Source organism: Mobula hypostoma, chromosome 1 (genome assembly GCF_963921235.1).
Source record: "Mobula hypostoma chromosome 1, sMobHyp1.1, whole genome shotgun sequence".
Taxonomy (NCBI): Eukaryota; Metazoa; Chordata; class Chondrichthyes; order Myliobatiformes; family Myliobatidae; genus Mobula; species Mobula hypostoma.
Genome location: NC_086097.1, coordinates 99,983,125 through 100,006,413, shown reverse-complemented (window position 1 = coordinate 100,006,413; position 23,289 = coordinate 99,983,125). Strand labels below are relative to the sequence as shown.

The following is a 23,289-nucleotide window of genomic DNA, read 5'->3' as shown; positions in this document are numbered from 1 at the left end:
CAGTTCAAAAGTATTCATTCCTCTTTGCTCAGTACTTAATTGAACAACCTCTCGCAATTTTTACAGCCAATAGTTATTTTGGATAAATCTTTATTAGCTTTGCACAAGATTTGCCCATTCCTCCTTACAAAATTGCTCAAGCTGTGCCAGGTTAGTTGGGGAGCAGTGGTGGACAGCAATCTTTGGTCTTGCCGGAGATGTTCGATCAGGTTAGAGTCAGGACTCCGACTGGGCCACTCAAAGACATCAATTTTCTTCTTTTGAAGCCACCCCATAGTTGCTCTGGCACTGAGCTTTAGGTTGTCCTGCTGAAATACAATCTTTCTCCCCAGATTAAGCTTTCCGGCAGAGTCTCACAGATTTTTATCCAGGTTCTCTCTGTATTTAGCAGCATTCACCTTCCCATCAATCCTGACCAGATTTCCAGACCCTGCTGCTGAAAAGCATCCCCATAGCATGAAGCTACCTCCGCTGTACTTTCCATTAAGGATGGTTGATGTGGAGTATTAATTTATGCTTAGTGTTGAGGCCCAAAAGTTCAACTTCAGCCTCATCCAACCACTAACCCATCTTCCACATCTTTACAGTATCTCCTAAGTGACACTTTGCAAAGTCTTTACAGGCAAGGATATGCCAGGGCTTCTTCCTTGCCACTCTTCCATAAATATCTTTTTTGTACAAGACCTTAGAGATTGTGGAGCCATGAACTTCATCTCCAGTTGCAGCTACTGACTATTGCAGATCACTCAGAGTGACTGTTGGCATCACAGTAGCCTCTCTTACAAGAGCCATCCTTCTCTGGCGACTGAGTTTAGAGGGGCAGCCTGACCTAGGCAGTGTCGTTGTGTATTCATATTTTTTCCCACTTTTCACGATGGACTGAACTGAGCTCCAAACCATGTTCAGTGTCTTTGAGATAGTGTTGTACCCATCCCCAGATTTGTGTTTCTCTGTTATCACTTCCCTGACTTGTCTTGAATGCACTTTTGTCTTCATTTTGATTTGGTCTGTTCAAAATCTACCATATATTGGACCTTACAGAGAAAAGTGGGTGATTCAGGTGATCCTCCAATTTTCTACATCAACAAATTGGGTGAGTTGGTAAGGTAATAAACAGTATTGCACCCGAGAAAAATTAGTGTAGTAATTACAAAGGGGATGAATACTTTTTCAGCCTCACAATTTTGGTTTATAAGTTTTAGAAAATTATTGACAGGTTTTGGAATTTTTCTTTTGATTTGACATTTTTCAATTCATTAATTGTCATTCAGCCATACATGAACAATAATTAACACAGACAAGTGAGACAGTGTTACTCAGAGGCCAAAGTGCAAAAGACAGTACAAAGTCACACAGCAAAAGCACACATAGCACGTACGTACAAGATAGCAAGCATGTAAAGGTAACAGGAAGATACACCCAAACGGTAATTTTAAAAAAAAAGCTCAGACTCGAACCAGGATAGAGCTTGTCTCCTACCGAGTGAACACCGGGAGGCTAGCACAGACTTCAAACTGGAAGCTGCACCACACTGCCCCTGGTGGAGTGCACTGGCTCCAATGCCTCTCACCTGGCCGCTGTGTACAGGCGACACTGCAGCTTGAGGCCCTGAATCCATTGATTGCCGCAAAAATCTTCAGTCAGCCACAATAGAGCTTGTCTTCTGCAGAGAGGACAGCAGGGAGGGCAGAAATGACTCCAGCGTGGACACTGCACCACACTGCCTCTGGTGAAGCAGACCAGCTCCGGCACCTCTCTCCCAGTGGCTATAATCAGGCATCAACGCAGCTTGAGGCTTATTCCTCGCTTCAAACAGGGTCACACAGCTCCCCCGCCATTCGCTTCTGCCCACCGCCAATAAATCAGTGAGCCAGACATTTGGCATTCCTCATTAACAATGTCCAAAAGGGTCTTACATTCACAAGAAAAGCGACCAAGACGGTCACTGGCTATTAGACTGTACACCTCCTTCAACTCAGGCAGCAGCACCATGATGTGCAGCTCCCTCATTTTCTCCCCAACGAGCAACTCGCTGGTGGTGGAGACCTGCAGGACTTCAAGCTCTTAATGTATAGCAGGGACTTGCAACCATAAAATATACATTTAAATAGGACAGTAGCACCTTTTATTGACCCTGTAGAAACTGTATTAACTCAAAAAATCCTAAATATTTTAAATTTAGAAAATGAGAAAATAGTTGTGGGGGCTGAATACCTTTTCAAAGCACTGTAATTTACACAGCAAAAACAAAGAGACGTAATGACACTAGTACATGTTGAGAGAGAGGTAGAGAGGGGAAAAAAGAAACATAGTCTAAAGTGCTGTTAGCGTTTTCAGGTTGGTGCAAGAACCTAACAGCTGTGGGGAAATGTTGTTGAACCTGAAGTGTGGGCAATTTGTAATGACCAGTGTACGCAAAAATCATGTGCTCTGCAATTTTTTGCCCAGTGACAACAACATGTGCATGCTGAATTTTATGTATAGAGGTATTCATTTTAACAGCTAGCAAAACACTCAATAAGAACTTTGATCTCCTCTGGGTTTAATTGTTCTCACTCTCATTCATCTGCACTCTCACAAAACGTCTGTAGCGGGGGTATGAAGGATTTTCTCACTGGAGCTTTTGCACACCATCCAAATGTGACTTGCTTGCTGAATGACACTTTGAAAAGTCAAGTTTCCAAATGTCACTTCACTTTTTCCCACTTGCAAATTCTCCAGCAACTTTTTAATTGGAACAATATACACAGGTAACACCAATTTCTACTGTTTCATTTAGCCATTCTGCTTTAAATGAACTAGCAGTTCTTTTGTGCTTCACGCCCTTTGTTTCTTTGGAATCTGACATAATGAGTCAACAATTTCTTCAATAGAAACAGTATAAATAAACTAGTTCTAAAATCTGCAGACAAATCATTGCATACTCCACGTTGTCAAGACCATCTGCATCAGAAACTGGAAAAGGAAATGTGATTGTGTACAATCGTGAAACATATTTAACATGCCAATGAGGTAGAGGGTGACAGCCTTTTCTGTGCAATTTAAATTCCCTTGTGTGCTAGTAGCAAAAGATGTGTGCGCAGAGGGAGCATTGGGTGTGGCTCTTCAAGAGTCTCTACCTTCTTCATGATGGCAGCATCGAGAAGGAGTCGTGACCTGTCCACAATGATGGATATTGCGTTCCTGAGACATCACCTTTGCAGGTGGTGGGGGAGCTGTACCTGGGATGGGGCAGTCTGAGTCCACCACACTCTGTAGCTTCTTGCATTCCTGTGCATAGGAGTTCCCATTCCAGGTCATCACACAACCAGTCAGAATACCTTCCAATGTACATCTGTAGAAATTTGTCAAGCTTCAACGACATGTTAAATCTCTTTAAACTTATGAGAAGTTAGAGATGTGGGTTTGCCTTCTTCATGGTTGCATCTACATGCTGGTCCCAGGATAGATCCTCTGCAAACCTTTCTATGAGGACTAGTACATGTTTGCCTGATTTCCTAACAACAAGGTAACTGAGCCAAAATTACTGGAAAGCTATTTAAGTCCCTACAGACTTATAGCAGTACAGTACTAGAAATTTTTATTTTATTTAGTTTGGGATATGGGCATCACTGGCATTTATTGTTCTTCCTTAAATGCCCTTTGGGAAGGCTGATGAGACTTTTTAAACTGCTGCGGTCCTGGTGACTTTGGAATGGAGGTGAACCTGCAGATGGTGGTGTTCCTATCTACCTGCCACCCATGTCCTTGGTGGGTAGAGGTCACAGGTTAGAAAGTTGCTGTGGGTAGGTGAGTAACTGCTGTGCCTCTGAACATTGTAGCCACTGTGCGTTGGTAGTGATTGCTTAAGGTGGCAGACTGCTTTGTTCAGGGTGCTGTTGAACTTAAGAGATTTTGGAGCTGTGCTTATCCAGCCAAGTTGAATGTTCATTTGTGCTCCTGACTTGTCAATAGTGGAAAGACTTTGGGCTGCAGGAGGTAAGTAACTTGCAAGATACCCAGCATCTGACCTCTGACCTCCTCTTATAGCCGTGTTATTTATGTGGCCGGTCCACTTGTCTCCTTAAGGTGTTGCTGACGGGGTACTCAGTGACCATAATACTGTTGAGTGTCACGGGAAGGTGCTTTGTCTCTCTCTTAACTGGAGATGGCTTTTACCTGAAACTTTTGTGGCGTGAACATTACTTGCAACTTGTCAGCCTATATCTGAATGTTGCCCAGGCTTTTCCACATGCAGACATGCCCTGTATTATTTGTTGAGGAGGTGACAATGGAATTGGAAGTCAAAGTGGGGATGCTCTCTCCATACTGTCCCAAGTTTAATACTTTTACACCTCCTCAACAAATGACATAGCCCATGACTGCATGCAGAACGTTGTGGGTAGCATTCAGGTACGGGCTGAAGTGGCAAATAATGTTTACTCCATAGAAGTGCCAGGTTGGACCTCGGAAATGTCTGGATGATGGGTGATGTGTGAGGTCTGTCTCCAACCACTGGAATGCTTTCTCATTAATGTTTTGTGACTTTAGTTTTACCACCCTTGGCCAAATGCAGCCTTCATGTTCAGGACACTGACTGATCATTGCTAGAGTCAGCTCTTTGGTCTATGTTTGGACCCGGGCTGTGAACCAAGTGGTTCTGGTGAAAGCCAGATAAGGCATCAGTGAGTAACTGAGTTCCTTCAGCATTTGTGTGTTGAATCTGAATACAAGCAGAAAATGCTGAAGATACTCAGCAAGGCCAACACAGCTGTGAAAGAAAAGCAGAATTAGCATTTCAAATCAGTGATATGTAATCCCAACAGAAATACGGGTTTGGATTTGTCGTGCTTTTTTCTGAGGACAAGAATCTGGTTGGTTTTCCTCATTGTTGGGCAAGTGCCAGTCTGTAACAATGGATAGCTTTGCAGATTTTCATTTCCGCAGCTGGGGTGACATCTGTTCCCATAACCTTTACCGTATCCTCTGCTCTTAACCATTTCTTTATGTCGCAAGGAGTGGATTGAATTGGCTGTATTCTGACTCCTGTGACAGTGAAGATCTTGGTCACCACAGATTTAATTAGTTCCGCATAGTGTCATGGGCTGACGATCTTGATCTTGTCCCTGTGCTGTGCTGTTCTGTGTTCCACTGGACATTTCTGACTGAACATAGTTGCAAATCCTTCAGCCTTGCCTTCAGCTCTCATAGGGGTAACCTCACTGCCATTGAGCCTGTGCCATTAGTTATTTAAATATCAGATTTAGTAACGCTGCAGATCTGATACATTGGCTGTCGCATTGCTTGGCTCCGTCTACTGTGTGGTGTCTGTTGTTTAGCTTTCCTATAGTCCTGTGTTGCATTTTCACCAGGCTGGCTGCTCGTCTGTACATCTGCATGGTATGGCATGCCCTCCTCCTCTCACTGAAACAGGGTAGATTCCTTGCTTTGATGATGATGGCAGAGCGAGGAAATGTCAGGCCTTGAAGTAACAGATTGTGGCAGTGTACATTTCTGCTGTTGCTGATGGTCTACTGTCCTCCTGGATGCCCAGTTCCGTGCTGAGGTGTGTTCTGAGTCTTTCCTGGCTACTATGTTTGTATTGTCAGTACTCCCAGTTTGCTGCCAGTTCCTTTAAGTATCTCTCTGCCAAAGGAAAGCAGGATTGGGTTTGGCTTTGGTGCTTGTGAACTAATAACGTATGCAGGAAGGCTGCCCAAGTGTTGTCGTGTGCCCAAGTATTAGTTGGTATCCCAAACAAATGGGGATGCAATGGAAAAGAATTACTGAGTAAAAATATTAGGTGGTGGGAGAAATGAAGAGTTTTCTTTCCTTCTTTTCAAATCTTTTTTATTGTATATATAGGAAAAATAACATGAGTACATCGAAGTGACAACACTTACAATGCCTCAAAAAAAAACCATTATCTTAAAGATTGAAAACAAAATTTTGTGATAACAAAAAAAACCTACTGAGCAGAAAAGTGAGGAAAAAAAGGAGAACCCATTAGGTGTACAACCCCAGAGCCATGCATCATACAAAAAGCTTCTAAAAATAAACATCAAACCGCCAGCAAGAAAAGAAAATATACTAAAAAAAAATTTACAATTAGATCATGGAAAAATTATATCAATTAACTCAAATGATAATAACGAGCAAATGAGCCCCATCTTCTCTCAAAATCAAATAAAGGTTCAAAGGTTCGACTTCTAATTTTCTCCAAACTAAGACATAGCATCACTTGAGAGAACCATTGTGACAAAGTGGGAGCTGACATATCCTTCCACTTCAACAAAATGGCCCTCCTAGCTATCAGTGTAACAAATGCAATAACATGTTGGTCAGACACAGAAATACCATGAATATTTTGAGGAACTATTCCAAAGAGCACAGTTGATTTATTAGGTTGCAAATTAATTTTAAGTGCTTTAGAAGTTGTTGAGAAAACCGATTTCCAGAACTGTTCCAATATAGAACAAGACCAAAACATATGTGTCAGTGTAGCTGTCTCAGTTTTACATCTATCACAATGACTATCAACATTAGGAAAGATTTTAGAAAGTCTCTCCTTTGTCAAATGATAACGATGTACAATTTTAAATTGAATCAATGAATGGCTAGCACAAATTGAAGAGTAAACGAACTTCAAAATCCGCATCCAATCCTCTGTCATAAAAGTCAAATTAAGTTCCTTTTCCCAATCCTGTTTAATCTTAGATAAAGGACGCTTATCCCATTGTAAAAATAAATTATAAATTCTTCCAATAGAAGAATTCAAAGGATTCATACTCATAATATATCTAACAGGTCAGCCTCCAATATGTACGGGAAATTACTTAAATATTTTTGTAAAAAATGTCTAACTCGAAGGTATTGCAGGAAGTGTGAGTATGAAAGAGAATATTTATCAATTAATTGTTCAAAGGACATCAATCTATCTTCTTTAAATAAATCCAAAAAAGAATTAATACCTTTATTTTTCCAAAGTAAAAAGATTGGATCACTCAAAGAAGACTTAAAAAAGTAATTTTGGTAAATTAAACTACAAAGTTTAAATCTTTTAAGATTAAAAAAATTGCGGAACTGGAACCAAATTTGTAAAGAATACTTAATCACAGGATATAGGTTTAAATTAACAACTTTTCCTAATTGCATAGGTAAAGGAGCTCCCAGTAACGAGGTTGAATAAAACTGTTTTACAACTTTCAGTTCCAGGTCTACCCAAATTGGCCAATCACTCTTATCAACCCAGTATAACCAAAAAGACATATATCGCAGATTAACAGCCCAATAATACATTCTAAAATTAGGCAAAGCAAGACCTCCATCCTTTTTCAATTTCGTAAATGACATTTACTAATTCTTGGTCTTTTATTATTCCGAATAAAAGATAAAATAATAGAATCAATCGGATCAAAAAAACTTCCTAGTCAAAAAAACAGGAATATTCTGAAATAAATATAAAAATTTCGGTAAAATTATCATTTTAACTATATGAATACGACCAACAAGTGAAAATGTAAGTGGACTCCATCTACTAAATAAATACTTCATAGAGTCTACTAAGGGAACAAAATTAGCTTTATAAAGATCCTTATCTTTTTTAGTAATTATAATACCTAAATATCTAAAATAGTCTGAAACTTTAAAAGGAGTATTATCATATATAGAGACAGAATCATTTAAAGGAAACAATTCACTTTTACTAAAGTTTATTTTATATCCTGAAAAACCTCCAAATTAATTAAATAATCTTAGCAAGGCAGGAATGGATTCATCAGGGTTAGATATATAAACCAATAAATCATCAGCATAAAGAGAGACCTTGTGCATGGTCTCATTCACAAAGATCCCATGGATATTTTTAGCCTCACGAAGAGCAATAGCAAGGGGGTCTAATATAAAATTAAACAACAAAGGACTTAATGGACAACCTTGCCTTGTCCCCCGTGAAAGCTGATAAAAAGGAGACCTACGATTGTTAGTGACAACAGTAGCAACAGGGGCTTTATATATCATTTTAATCCAATTATTACAATTAACAGCAAAGCCAAATTTCTCGAAAACATTGAATAAATATTTCCATTCGACTCGGTCGAATGCTTTTTCAGCATCCAAAGATACAACACATTGTGGAGTTTTAGAAGAGGATGAATATATAGTGTTAAATAGTCTCCGAACATTTGAAAAGGAATAGCGACCCTTATGAAGAGTTTTAATACAGTTAATAACAGAGAAAATGATTATCTGTTTTTTTATTAATGCTGTATGCTAAGCTTGCTTCTTGCTAGCGAGTCTAACTGCCATCCATACCAGTTTTTTTTTCTTAATATTTAGGCTTTATCAATAATACATTGTTTTCAAAGTCAGAAAGTTGTGCAGTGAAACTCTACTGCCTATAATCTGATGGAGTAACACACAATCTATGAAATACTGTATCTGTGGAGGAGTGAGAAACCATCAATGCTTGGGGTTGAAACTCTGCACAAGGATCACAGAGAGTTCATCATAGAGTCATACAGCATGGAAACGGGCCTGTGCCAACCACGATGGCTATCGAAGCTAGACCCATGTGCCCATGTTTAGCCTGTGTTTAGAGTCTAAAACTTTACTATCCATGTACCTCTCCAACTGACTTTTAAATGTTGTTATTAAATCTGTCTCAACTACTTCCTGTGGCAGCTGTTTTCAGGTACATACCATCCTTGAAAGTTGCTCCCCCAGTCCCTATTACAACTTTACCCTCTCATCTAAAACTATGCCCTTTAGTTCTTGATTCCCCAACCCTGGGAAAAAGACAGTGCGTTAACCCTATCTATGGCCGTCATGACCTTACACATCTCTATGAGATTCCCTGCCCGAACTCTCCCTAAAGCTCAGGCCCTCAAGTCCTGGCAACATCCTTGTAAAGCAACTGCTGCATCCTGAGGCGACCCACATGCTCATCGGGAGAATGTGCAAACTCTGACCATGTGCAGGATTGAATCCAGGTTTCTGGTGGTGTGTCTCTGTAGCCCTACCAGCTGGTGGGGAAGGAGATTATCCACAGACTTCCTACAAATTTCCTGTTCCAGTTGTGGAGTAATACCACACAGATACAGGCCCCTCAGGCCACCTTGTCTGATCCCTGCTAGTTACCGTTTTAACGAATTTTGTGTTGGTAATTCATGGTAAGAAGTCTGAGCAGATCCTTGTGAATATCACACATTTTATATCAATTACTCTGATGTGGTTCTGTGGAAGAGAGGCGTACATGAATACTCAGCCTCCATTATCTTTCCCTAGGTTTGTTGCATTGCGTTTTTGTGACTGACGCTGTGACAGGACAAAAGCAGATATTCAGCACAAGCAGCGACGTTCTTGCTCAGCAATTTGCTCACAGGGTAAGTCAGAATTTAAAATCCTGAGCTTTTCCTTTACCAGAAAGCACACTGCACTCACAAACGAAGGGACAGGTTGTCTTCTGGATGCAATTACATGAAGCAAACTCTGTAAACTATGAGTGAATTTGCTGGCTATCGAGCATTTCAGATGAGTTGTGGAACCAAACACGAGGAAATCTGCAGATGCTGGAATTTCAAGCAACACACATTAAAGTTGCTGGTGAACGCAGCAGGCCAGGCAGCATCTCTAGGAAGAGGTACAGTCGACATTTCGGGCCGAGACCCTTCGTCAGGACTAACTGAAAGAAGAGCTAGTAAGAGATTTAAAAGTGGGGGGGAGGAGATCCAAATGATAGGAGAAGACAGGGGGGGAGGGATGGAGCCAAGAGCTGGACAGGTGATTGGCAAAAGGGATACGAGAGGATCATGGGATGGGAGGCCTAGGGGGAATAAAGGGGGGAGGGGTGAAGCCCAGAGGATGGGCAAGGAGTATAGTGAGAGGGACAGAGGGAGAAAAGGGAGAGAGAGAAAAAGAATATAAATATATATATATAATGTGTGTGTGTGTGTGTGTGTGTGTATATATATATATATATATATATATATATATATGTGTGTGTGTGTATGCATGTATGTGTATATATATGTGTGTGTGTGTGTGTATAATTAATAAATAACGGATGGGGTACGAGGGGGAGGAGGGGCATTAATGGAAGTTAGAGAAGTCAGTGTTTGTGCCATCAGGTTGGAGGCTACCCAGACGGAATATAAGGTGTTGTTCCTCCAACCTGAGTGTGGCTTCATCTTTACAGTGGAGGAGGCCGTGGAACCAGACTGTTTCCTATTCAGTGCTTACACCGAGCATTAATGTCATACTGGTCTGTGGCCAACACTGGTAGTGGCACATTATTGGCCAGGCCTTTCCTGAAAAGTTCATAATGGTCATTTTGATCATTGTACACAGTCCTGAGTGATCAGACTTAGGCCTGAAGAAAACACTTCTAGTCGTGAAATTTCTGCTGACATATTAGCATATATTTTTTGTCGATGATTGCTAATTATTTTTCAGCAATCAGCACACTTCTGGTATGTGCTATTGTCCATGAGTTGATTAGGATAATGGATTTCTGGGGATGTGTTAACTTCCTTGGGAACCTCCAGGTTTATTCATGGGGAGGAAGCAGTTAAAGAGCAACTGATATGACCATGCTACATTTGCACATGTTTGTTTGCAGCCAAACTACTGGCTGGGATGATGAGGTAGGGCCAAGTGAGATGAAAGTGCTGAGTCATAGCTGTTGGTTGACGGTCTTCTCCAGCACTTGACTATGCAGCGAATCTTTAGGACGTCTGCATTTTCTGACTTCCAAGCTATGGATGTGAACTTGAATGGCTCATTTATCAACAGAAGTTCATAAATTTTATTGTGTCCTTCAGTATCACCAAAAAAATTATTATTTGTGAGATCTTGCCAATGACAAATGAGTTGCTGTTTGTGTATCAGTAACAATAATGCTGAGATTTTTGACTAAAGGGCTTTGCTCTAAAACTTCAGTTCTGTTTCTCCTCTCACTGCTATGGCTTGACCTGTTGAGTATTTCCAGTGTTTTTATAAAGCAAAGGTTCATCGAAGGTAAGCATACAGAAATGCCTTGTAGGAAGGTGTCTTCTTGAAATTCCAGTTTCGGAGCTGCTTGTTCCGTATGATGAGCATACTTATTTACCTTTTGATGCAGATGCTGGAATGTAATGGACAAGGATCAGAATCACGTTTATTGTCATTGACATATGTCATGAAATGTGTTTTTTTTTGCTGTAGCTGGCCATTCCAAAGGATAAAATCACTGGAAGTTACAAAATAAATAGTACAAATGATGAATAGTGAGGTAGTGTATATGGACTGTTCGGAAATCCGATGACGGATGAGAAGCTTTTTTAAAACATTGAGTGTTGGTCTTCAGGCTCCCGTACCTCTTCCCTAATGGTAGTAATGAGAAGAGGGCATGTCTTGGATGGTGAGGGTCTTTGATCAGGTGAGGTTGTGATGACACTCAACCAGTCCTTTCTCACCCTTTGTGTGTGTGTGTGTATATACGTGTGTACCTTGTCACTACCTGAGATTCTGCCAAAAATAGTTGGGTCATCGACAGATTTATAGATGGCACTTGAGCCGTGTTTAGCCAAGTGTGTAGAGCAGGTAGGACAGTGGGCTAAGCACGCATCCGTGATTATCAGCAAGCAGGAGATGTTATTTCTGAGCTGTACTCTGTGATCTGCTGTTAAAGAAATCGAGGATTAATGGCATATCTGCAAATGGAGATACAATGGTTCAGGTTTTGAAGGTTGTTGCTTGTTAATTAGTACTGAAGGGGTGATTGCAATTGAAGCTAACAGCAATAAACAGCAGCCTGGCAAAGGTATTGCTGTTGTCTAGGTGCTCCAAAGCTAAGTGGAGAACCACTAAGATTGTGTCCACTGTAGTGGTAGGCAAATTGGAGTGGATCCAGGTCCTTGCTCTGGCCATGACCAGCTTCTCATAGTGGATGTGAGTGCTATCATGCAACAGTCACCCTGCTCTTTTTCAGCACCAGATGATTGATGTCCATTTGAAGCAGGTGGGAACCCATCTGGAAATGTAGACAAGGCTTGACCCAAACACAGAGCTACAGAGGCAATTTAGCAGTGTGCAGTAACTTTAATAATAAACTGCAAAATAACCAGCCATTCAAGGCCACAAAACAACAGAACAGATACTAAACTCACAGGCAACGAGGCAACTTGAAGTCTAGAAGCAAGTGGTTGAGGTTGCCTGGTTCATATGAGTGAACAAGGACTGTGGATGAGAGCTGGGTTTAAATTGGCTGCAGGTGATGAGTGGGAAATGAGAAGCAGGTGACTCCTGTTAGTTGGATGGAGACTGGGAGGAGCCTGCTCATGCAGGCCTGGTGGAACCCCTCTCTACAGTAATGGGAGATTGAAATCAACCATTCTAGTCCCGCTGCAGAGGGACTCCTAGTAAACACATTTCTGTAACTCATAAACTAACAGTCAAATAACAAGTAGCTTCCTTGGATATCCCAACGTATTCTGCCTTTGTACTGTGACAAATCACAACCTGCAGTCTCTCTGCAGGTCCCAGTATTGTACAATGGCTGTCGGTCTGGTGAGATTTTCAGCATAGACATCAGACAACAAAGAAGGAAAGGACAAAGCTGGAAATGTACTAATTTCGTCCATAACTCTGCTGTGACCTGCATCCGACTCCTGCAAGATGAAAACTATCTCATGGCTGCAGACATGATTGGGGAGGTATGCTTCCAATTGTATTCTTTTCTGCAGAGGTAGAAGGTGCGAGGTTGTGTTACCTGTGGTGTGTGCTTCCTTTGCATGGTTTCTGTCATTTGCTTCTGTCTGTGTTAGATATGTTTATTGGGTTTACTGAGTCATAGGAGTGATTACCCTCAGTGCTACTTCGTGGCACCTAACCTGTTCACCGGTGCGTGGTCTTGGTCCAAGAATGGCCGAAGGTTTGTAGAGGTGAGCTGAGAGGAGCTGCCCTTGACACCAACGCAGCAATTGTTCAAATGTGGAAACAAGAAGCCCAAGTATAGTCAACAGGAATCATTGGGGGTTATGGGGGGAAGAATCCCTTTATTGGCTGCTGATGAGAAAGGAAGGTGGTTGTGGTCCAGGAGTTCCCAGGATCACAACAGGGTTCCATTCCTGGGAACTGTTTGTAAGTTGGAAATGAACAGAAGCAGTGTGTAGGAGAGGATCACACTAACGCTCTGACAGAGAGTGAGCAGGCACGGGAAGAGAGGCCGCTTGCTGACTCCGTAAGGGAGTGAGTCTGTTCTTTTCCTAACTCTACTTGGCTCCACCCATACCCCCAAATGCGGCTCGGTGTAGGAGAGAGGAAATGTTCTGTTCCCATCTGGCGGAGGATGCCTACAGTCCCACAACAGCTGCAAATCCACCACCTCTGTCCCTAAAGATCAACTCTTGATCTCCCGATCTACTTTGTCATGGCCCTTGCACCTTGTTTGACTGAATGGGCTTCCTCCAGATGATCCAGCTTCCTCCCATATCCCGAAGTGGTGCGGGTTGCTGTAAGTTACCCCGTGTGCAGGTGAAGGGTGGAATCTGGAATGAGTTGATGGGAGAGTGTGTGCGATTAAAAAGGCGGTTGATGGTTGGTACTGACTCGATGGGCAGAAGAGTCTGTTTCTGTGCTGTAACTGTGTTGGATGATGAGGGGTTATCCTACACATTGAGCAGCCTCCGGTAAGAGAGTGATAAACTATCAAAATTCTGGAAAATGTGATGAAATTAATACCAGTCATGGCTTTCTTTCCTCTCCTAATCCACAGATTAAGCTTTGGGACTTGAGGACTGCAAGATGTGTCAAGCAGTATGAAGGCCATTACAACAAGCACGCTCAGCTCCCCATACACATCAATGAAGAAGTAGGGGTTCTTTTAGCTGGTAAGTTTAACCTTTTTATAATAAAATTACAACATGCTGGAAACCTCAACAGGTCAGGTTGCATCTGTGGGAAGAGAACTGGTTAATTGGGAAGGAAAGGCAAATAGCTTGTTAAACTGCAGGGAGTGCTGGGGAGGGGTTGTCCCTGATGGAGTGGAACCAGGGTGACCATGGGGATAAGCTGTGAATAAACTCATCTGGAGAGTGAGTGACTGGGAGCAGTTAGAGAGTAAGCCTCCGGGATGTGAAGGAGGCTTGCCCAGCAGACCAGGCTGGCCATGAACAAACAAGCTGAACCAGTATCACAGATGAGTGATGGATATAGCTAAAAAATCAAGCTCACAAAGTTGTAGAATTCATTACTGAGTCCAGAAAACTGCTGTGTGTGCAGATGGAAGAGGAAGTGTTGTTCCACAAACTCACGCTGGACCTCACTGTGACGGTGCAGGATGGATCAGAGTGGGACGTAGAATTAAAGTGGCAAATAACAAGGAGCTCAGGGTCACGTCCTGTGGATAGAAGACAGGCACTCTTCAACATGAACACAATGCTGGAAACCCAGTACGTCAACAGCAGCTATGGAGAGGAACAAACAGTCAACGTTTTGGGCTGAGACCCTTCATCAGGACTGGAAAGGAAGGGGGAAGAAACCAGAGTAAGAAGATGGTGGAGAGGAAGGCACTCTACACAACAATCAGCCAGAATGTGTTCTGTTTCCCCAGGGTAGAGGAGACCACATTGTGAACTGAACACAGAATACTAGACTAGAAAGTGTCAGTGAATCACTGCTCCTTCTGGAGAGACATTTTGTGTCCCCGGACGGTGGTGAAAGGGTGGAGATCAAGCACTGTGTTGCCTCTGTTTAAAGGGGAAATGTTGTAAGATGTGGGGTGTTTGGTGGGAACAGAAGAGTGGGCCAGGGAGTCACGGAGGATCTGGTATCTGAAAAGCTGAAGAGAGGGGAGGATGTGTCTGTACTGGAATCTCCTTTAAGATGGCAGAAATTGCGGAGAATGATCTGTAGAATGCAGGGGCTGGCGGTGAGAAGGCTGAGGACCAGGGAGTAAGTGTTGATGAAATTAAACATTACAAAATGCCAACATCTTGGTAGGGAAAATATAAAAGAAAAAAATAATCTGATTTATTAGCTTATATGATGCAAAATTAGTTGTTTTGCCATAGCAGTACAGTGTTAAGACATAAAATTACTAAAAATTACAATGTAAATTGTGTCAAAAACAGGAATGATGAGGTAATGATCATGGACAGTTCAGAAATGCGATAGTGCGCAGGAAGATCTTTCTGAATCATTGATTGTGGGTCTTTAGGCTCCTGCACCTTCTCCCCAATGAGAGTAAGAAGAAGATGCCATTTCCTGAATGAGGAGGATCCTTAATGATGGATGCTGCCATCTTGAGGATATTATTAATGGTGAAGAGGGCTGTGCCCATGGTGGAGCTCGTTGAGCCTGCTACCCTCTGCAGTCTCTTGTGATCCATCAAGACTGGCTGTGATAAAACCAGCCAAAAGCTCGCCATCGTACATCTACAGAAACTTCCATGAGTCTTTGGTGACATACCAAATTTCTCCTCAAAATCCCAACAGACAATTCTAAAAGGACCACAGGAACAACAAGATTGGAGTAGAGTTTGTTGAAAGTGGCGTGGCAAGTTGAGAAACTGGTTAAAAGCAAATGGGACTCTAAGCTTTGTAAGGAGTGTAAGCAAGGACAAGTGTTGTGTCCATTTCTTGGAACCAAACTTTAGGAAGGATGTTAAGGTTTTACAGAGAGTTGAAAAGAGATTTACCCAAATGATCCCAGGCAGAAGGGACTAGTTAGGTGGATACACACAGAGGAGACTGTGAAGGGACTTTATTTAAAATCGTGAGGATTACTTACCCAGTAGATAGAAACTCTTCCAAGTGACAGAGGGGGTCAAGAGGCAAGGGTATAGAATGAAGGTGATTGACAGAAGAACCATAAATGATGCAAGAGAACTCCCTTCTATGGTCTGGAAGGCAGTGCCAAGGAAGCACTGCTACACAGGTACAAATGGGCAGATAGTTCAGCAAACAAACATTCTTCAGCCCACAACGTGCGCTGCACATACTGCCAAGTTGAAGTGGATTCTGCCTGTACACATACAGGGCGGCAGGGTAGTGTAGTGGTTAGCACAATGCTTCACAGTGCAGGAGACCCGGGTTCAATTCCCACCGCTGCCTGTCAGGAGTTCGTACCTTCTCCCCGTGACCACATGGGTTTCCTCCCACGGACCAAAGATGTACCAGTTGGTAGGTTAATTGGTCATTGGCCAAACTAATTAAACCAGTAATTACATGTCTTATGAAACTACACAATGTCCCTATCCCTCCATTCCCTACACATGTGCTTACCTATGAGCTTATTAAACACCCTGCCTTGTGTATCTAAAACCTGGACTTCCTGTCAGATCTCTCACCTCTGCCCCTCTGACCCTCAACACAGGTGCCCCTCAGCCCCCTCCTTTACTCTCTGTATACCCATGACCGTGTCACCACCCACAGCTCCACTCTGCCAATTAAATTTGCTGACGATACTACATTGATTGGTCTAATCTCAAATAATAATGAGGAAGTCATTATTATTTGAGATTAACACAGTAGTGTCAAGAAAACAACCTCTACCTCAATGTCGTAAAAACAAAGGAGCCGATTGTGGACTACAGGAGGAACGGAGACAGGCTAACCCCTATTGACATCAATGGATCTGGGGTTGAGAGGGTAAACAGTTTTAAGCTCCTCGGTATACACATCACCGAGGACCTCACGTGGTCTGTACGTACCTGCTGTGTGGTGAAAAAAGCACAACAGTACCTCTTTCACCTCAGACGGTTGAGGAAGTTTGGTATGGGCTCCCAAATTCTAAGAACTTTCTACAGGGGCACAATTGAGAGCATCCTGACTGGCTGCATCACTGCCTGGTATGGGAACTCCCCTCAATCGCGGGACTCTACAGAGAGTGGTACAAACAGCCCAGCGCATCTGTAGATGTGAACTTCCCACTAGTCAGGATATTTACAAACACAGGTGTGTAAAAAGGGCCCAAAGGATCACTGGGGACCCAAGTCACCCCAACCACAAATTGTTCCAGCTGCTACCATCTGGGAAATGGTACCGCAACATAAAAGCCAGGACCAACAGGCTCCAGGACAGCTTCTTCTACCAGGCCATTAGACTGCTTAATTCATGCTGGTACAATTGTATTTCTATATTATATTGACTGTCCTGTTGTACATACTATTGATTATAAATTACTATAAATTGCACATTGCTCATTTAGACAGAGACGTAACATAAAGATTTTTGCTCCTCATGGATATGAAGGATGTAAGAAATATAAGTCAATTCAATTCAGTTCAATTCACTATCATCTCTGGCAACCCATTCCAGGTACCCACAAATTTAAAAAAATTGTTCTGCACTTTGAATATTTTCCTTTCACCTTGTGTAGGGCAGGAAGTATGAATGGCCTCTTGTACTGTAACTAGTCCATGATTCTGTAAAGGCTCTCCATAAAACTCAAACAGCAACAAAAAGAAGTAGGTGACCCCAATACTGGTCTCGCGGCCAGTGCTGGGAATGTTACGTATCACAGGAGAATTGGTAAGAACTGGTATAAGGGGATATGGAGTGTGTCTTGTAAGGGTTTGTGTTCATACTGTTATAGTTGTTAGCAAAATTGCCCCAAACCCAATAGTTCTGAGTTCAGAGACAAGCACAGAGCTACATATTACTATTTAACTATTTATGGTTTTATTACTATTTAATTATGGTGCAACTATAACGAAAAGCATTTCCCCCGGGATCAATAAAGTATGACTATGACTAGGCTAATGTAATACACAATACTGAGGAATTATCAGAGATTTTGCTGTACAGATGTGAACTGCTCTTTCAATCCATTACGAACTATTCCATGAGCAGTAGGGAACACTGATGTTCTGATAACCTCACTAACTGATGATTAGTACATTGCTGGTTGTGTGCAAGTGACTGCTGTGTTCCTGCTTTCAAATATATTTTATCAGCTATAAAGCACCATAGGACAGTCTGGCCTGTCTAATATTAGTTAAAACTACAAACTTGATTAGAATTCAATTGATACACCAAATATTTCATCCTCACAGTGGCAGAGTTGGAAATTGCATTTTCAGTGATGTTTGCAGCTGAAATATTCCTGCCAGGTGAGGGGCGTGCACTGTAACATGTGGTGTTTGTGCACAGGTCTTTCAACTATCACTGTGAACCTCCTGCCCCAGCTAATTATGAGCAAGTATTGGAGTTTAGCCTGGAAACGGTGGAAGTAATTCATAAGCTCACACAAATAAGCTTCCCATTTTCTGACTTTGGCCTAAGGTGGTTCATTATTATAATTCATAGGGTCTTGTGGTTTTCCTTTGAAACTCCCTTTTACTGGGCTTCTCTGGAAATGCAGCTCGTAACCCCTCGCTAACAGCCACGGGACTCCATGGCGAGAAACCCACTTCGTACTCCTTGAGTATATACGACTTTGGTCCCACCAAATCCATGAGGTTGGATGTCTCGCCCACCCAAACCCCAGTTTGTGAATGCTGTGTGATTTACTGCTCCCGGCAATTGCCCGTTGGCAAGAAATGACAGCACGTACACTGCATACAATTATAAAGTATATTTAAGAATGTTAATTTAAGCAACCAGTTATTAAAGGAAAGAAAGAAAAAACAAAAGGGGGCCATTATACTGAAACAGTCAGAGGTGCAAAGTGGAGCTTAAATCTTCCAGAAGCCATTGTTTTTGATGTACACACTGCACCTTTTGAAAGTCGCTCGAAATCCATCTTGAATAAACGGTCTCGTTCACAGTGATGTTGGTCCTTCCTCCTTGAAGGCATTCATCTGCACAAAGTACCTTGTGCAACAGGGATGGCATTCTCAGCCATCTTCCCTCCCATCTGCTCCCAACTCCCACCAACAAGGACCTCACACTACACCAATGTTCTCTGCTCAGCATTCTCCACAACCTTCTCCCAATTCCACCATCCTGATCGGCTGACACCACATTCCAAAGATGAACAATAAAACCCCTTTTCTCAGCTCAAACCCAAACAGGCTGAAAGCAGAACAAACCGCTCTTACAGAACTGCTAAAATACCTACAGCATAGCAGCAAAATTCTTAACCGGGGTGTTACACCTTTAGTGGTAGTAAATTATTACCCACTCTCTAAAGAAATTGGGAGTAGAGCTGTCAGAGGGGTTGTTTTAGAACATAATAACACAGCAGAGGTACAATGTTGTGCCGACCTTTTAACCTAAACTAAGATCAATCTAACCCTTCCCCTCCTACATAGCCCTCTGTTTTCCAATAATTCATATGCTTATCTCCCTCTACCACCACCCTGGCGAGGTGTTCCAAATCCATCATTCCCTGTGTGAAAAGAACTTACATTCGCCACTCATTCATACTTTCCTCCAATCACTGTAAAATTATGCCCACTCATATTAGTAATTTTGCCCTGGGAAGAAGCCTCTAGCTATCCACTCAATCATACGGTACACCTCCATCAAGTCATCTCTCATCATCCTCCGCTCCAAAGAGAAAAGTTCAAACCTGCTCAACCTGTAGTCCAGGCAGCATCCTAAATCCCATCTGCACCCTCTCTAAAGCCTCCACATCCTTCCTACTGTAATGTCGCAATCAGAACTGAACGTACAACACAGAATAAATCTACAGCCCTTTGGCCCACAATGTTGTGCCGACCATGTAACCTACTCTAGAAACTGCCTAGAATTTCCCTACCACATAGCCCTATATTTTTCTAAGCTCCATGTACCTATCTAAGAGGCTGTTAAAAAACCCTATTGTATCTGCTTCCACCACCAGCAGTGCATTCCATGCACCCATCACTGAGAGAAAAACTTACCCCTGACATCCCCTCAGTACCTATTTCCAAGCTCCTTAAAAATATGCCCCCTCATGTTTGCCATTTCAGCCCTGGAAAAAAGCCTCTGGCTATCCATATGATCAACGCTCCTCATCATCTTATACACCTCTATCAGGTCACCTCTCATGCTCCATCGCTCCAAGGAGAAAAGGCCAAGTTCACTCAACCTATTCTCATAAGACATGCACCCCAATCCAGGCAACATCTTTATAAATCTCCTCTGCACAGTCTCTATAGTATTCATATCCTTTCTGTAGTGAGGTGACCAGAAACACATGAGGTCTGACCAAGGTCTTGTATATCTGTAACATTACTTCACGGCTTTTGAAGTCAATCCCACAGTTGGTGAATGACAACACACCATATGCTGCCTTAACAATACAGTCAACCTGCACAGCAGCTTTGAGTTGTCTATGGATATGGACCTCAAGATCTCTCTGATCCTCCACACTGCCAATATATATTGTGTTACCAAAATGAACCACTTCACACTTACCTGGGTCCAATTGCCACTTCTCAGCCCGGTTCTGCATCCTATCGATGTTCCACTGTAACCTCTGACAGCCGTCCACTCTACCCCCCAACTTTTGTGTCATCAGCAAACTTACTAACCTACCCTTCTATTTCCTCATCCAGGTCACTTATAAAAATCACAAAGAGGAAGGGTCCCAGAACAGATCCCTGCAGACCACCACTGGTCACCAACCTCCATGCAGTATACAAACAATCTACAACCACTCTTTGCCTTCTGTGGGCAAACTAATTCTGGATCCACAAAGCAAGGTCTCCTTGGATCCCATGCCTCTTTACTTTCTGAATGGGCATTGCATGAGGAACCTTATCAAATGCCTTACTGAAATCTATATACACTACATCCACTGCTGTACCTTCATCAATGTGTTTTGTTACATCCTTAAAGAATTCAATCAGACTTGTAACGCAAAATCTGTCTTTGACAAAGCCATGCTGACTATTCCTAATCAGATTATGTCTCTCCAAACTCTCATAATCCCTCTCAGGATCTTCAACAATTTGCCCACCACTGAAGTCAGACTCACTGGTCTATAATTTCCTGGGTTATCTCTACTCCCTTTCTTGAACAAGGGAACATCATCTGCAACCCTTCAGTACTTCTCCCATCCCTATTGATGACACAAAGATCATCGCAAGAGGCTCAGTAATCTCCTCCCTGGCTTCCCACAGTAAGCTGGAGTATATTTCATCCAGTCCCAGTGACTTATCTAACTTAATGCTTTTCAAAAGCTCCAGCACATCCTTTTTCTTAATGTCTATATGCTCAAGTGTTTCAGTCCGCTATAAATCATCCCCACAATTGCCAAGATCCTTTACCCTGGTGAATACTGAAGCAAAGTATTCATTAAGTACCTCTGCTGCCTCCTCCGACTCTATGCACATTTCCACTATCACATTTGATCAGTCCTATTCTTAAACAGCTCATCCTCTTGCTCTTCACATACTTGTAGAATGCCTTGATGTCTTCCTCAAGCCTGCTGACCAAGACCTTCTCATGGCCCTTTCTGGCTTTCCTAATTCCATAAGCTCCTTCCTAGCAACCTTGTAATTTTCTAGAGCTCTAACAGTACCTAGTTTCTTGAACCTTTTGTAAGCTTTTCTTTAACTAGATTTTCTACACCATGGTTCTTTAACCCTACCATCCTTTCCCTGCCTCAATGGAACACAAATATGCAGAACTCCATGCAAATGTTCCCTGAACATATGCCACATTTCTGCTGTGGGCTTTCCTGAGAACGTCTGCTCCCAAGTTCCTGTCTAATAGAATCATATTTCCCCCTACCCCAATTAAATATTTTCCCAAATTGTCTGCTCCTATCCCTCTCCAGCACTATGTACTCAATGTGGTATAACCAGGGTTTTACAGAGCTGCAACATTACCTGACAGCTCTTGTATTCAGTTCCCCAACTAATGAAGACCAACACACCATATGCCTTAATAACCCAAACAATTTGCACAGCAACTTTGAGGGATCTGTGGACATGTACCCCAAGATTGCACTGTTCCTACACACTGCTAAGAATCCTGCCATTAACCATCTCCTGCCTTCAAATTCGACCTTCCAAAGTAAATCACTTCACTTTTCCGGGTTGAACTCTGTCACTTGAGCCCAGCTCTGAATCCTGTCGATGTCTCACTGCAACCTCCACACTATCCACGGTGCCCCAGACTTTGTGTCGTCTGCAAAATCACTAACTCACCCTTCCACTTCTTTAGCCAAGTCATTTATAATTCTGAGTGGATGTGTCATCTGAGATATGTACCGAGTAGGTAAAAGATTGTGTAAAGGAGAGCATGGTCTTCAGAGAGCTTGAAAGATTAAATTGGAAGCTAAAAGCCAAATTGATCAGGCAGAGTCAATTCTTTATCCAAGAGGTTAACAAACTTCACTTCAATTTTCCTTGGGAATAAAACAATTTTAGACAAATATGATGACTGTTTAAAAATTAGTATTTAATTTTTTTGAAGATCCAAATATTGATACAGTGTGTAAATAAATAGATAAAAGTGCACATAAATACAGTTGTAACCAAGTCTTGAGCATACTAACATCCCCAGGAAACTCAAAATCAGAACGTTCACTGGATGTACCAAAGTTCTAACAGCTTAAAACTTAATTTTCCTGAAAGAATTAGACACAAAATGAGCTAAATTCAGTGAACCTTTGCAGATACTTTTCTAGTGTGTACTGCTTTTCACCTCCAAATAATTTACTTTCAAGGAATCTTGTGGAAAGGACCCAAAAAAAACCACTGCCCCTGACTCCGTAAGGAGAAAACTGTAGTAAAAAGACTTAGTTACAATAATACTTCTGCACACTCAATGAGGGGAAGCATTTTATTATTTTCTTTCATGAGAATGAGTATTTTAAATAGAAAGAATAAAGAAAAAAATCACTTTTTTTTTTTCCAGTTGGCCAGGATCACTATACACGGATCTGGAGTCTGAAGGATGGTTGCCTCCTTCGAACTATTCCATCTCCTCACCCTGGTTCCAGTGACTCGATTCCCAGTATAGCCTTTTCTTCACAACTGGGTGGGAGCAGAGGGGTACCTGGACTGATAATGGCTGTCAAACAAGATCTCTATCACTATACATATAACACCGATCTCTAACTAGCTTGAAGGAAGCGTTCCAAGACCACTGTGTAGCTTCTCCTGGGGGGATTTTTAATAATGTGAAATACAGAAAATAATATAAATAAATTTATAAGTTTGTGTTTTTACCCCTCAGCCAGGAGTGGTTTCATTTTCAAAATAAAAGAAAAATGCATGTCAAGTTTACAACCAGAACTCTCAGTTCATATCTTCTTAATGGAACATTATATTCTACTTAGAATTGTACATGGAACTTACTAAGGAAGAATTTACTCTATTTACTTGGTGAGTTACACAAAGTTTCACATCACTCTCTTATCTGATCATTCATATTAAACATCAAGTTCCTA

The 23,289-nt window shown here is 42.0% G+C and overlaps 1 protein-coding gene across 8 annotated transcripts in view; it reads left to right on the top strand.

Annotated features, from left to right (window-relative positions):
* Positions 1–22,968, top strand: part of LOC134349397 (DDB1- and CUL4-associated factor 4-like) — a 63,069-nt gene extending 40,101 nt beyond the window's left edge. For all 8 annotated transcript variants that reach the window (XM_063053673.1, XM_063053664.1, XM_063053658.1 and 5 more), the window contains 4 exons: positions 9,265–9,362; positions 12,495–12,671; positions 13,733–13,847; positions 22,755–22,968. In XM_063053673.1, coding sequence (XP_062909743.1) covers positions 9,265–9,362; positions 12,495–12,671; positions 13,733–13,847; positions 22,755–22,957 — 593 coding nt within the window. In that variant the 3' untranslated portion in view covers positions 22,958–22,968. The remainder of the gene's footprint in view (positions 1–9,264; positions 9,363–12,494; positions 12,672–13,732; positions 13,848–22,754) is intronic.
* Positions 22,969–23,289: the final 321 nt, after the last annotated feature.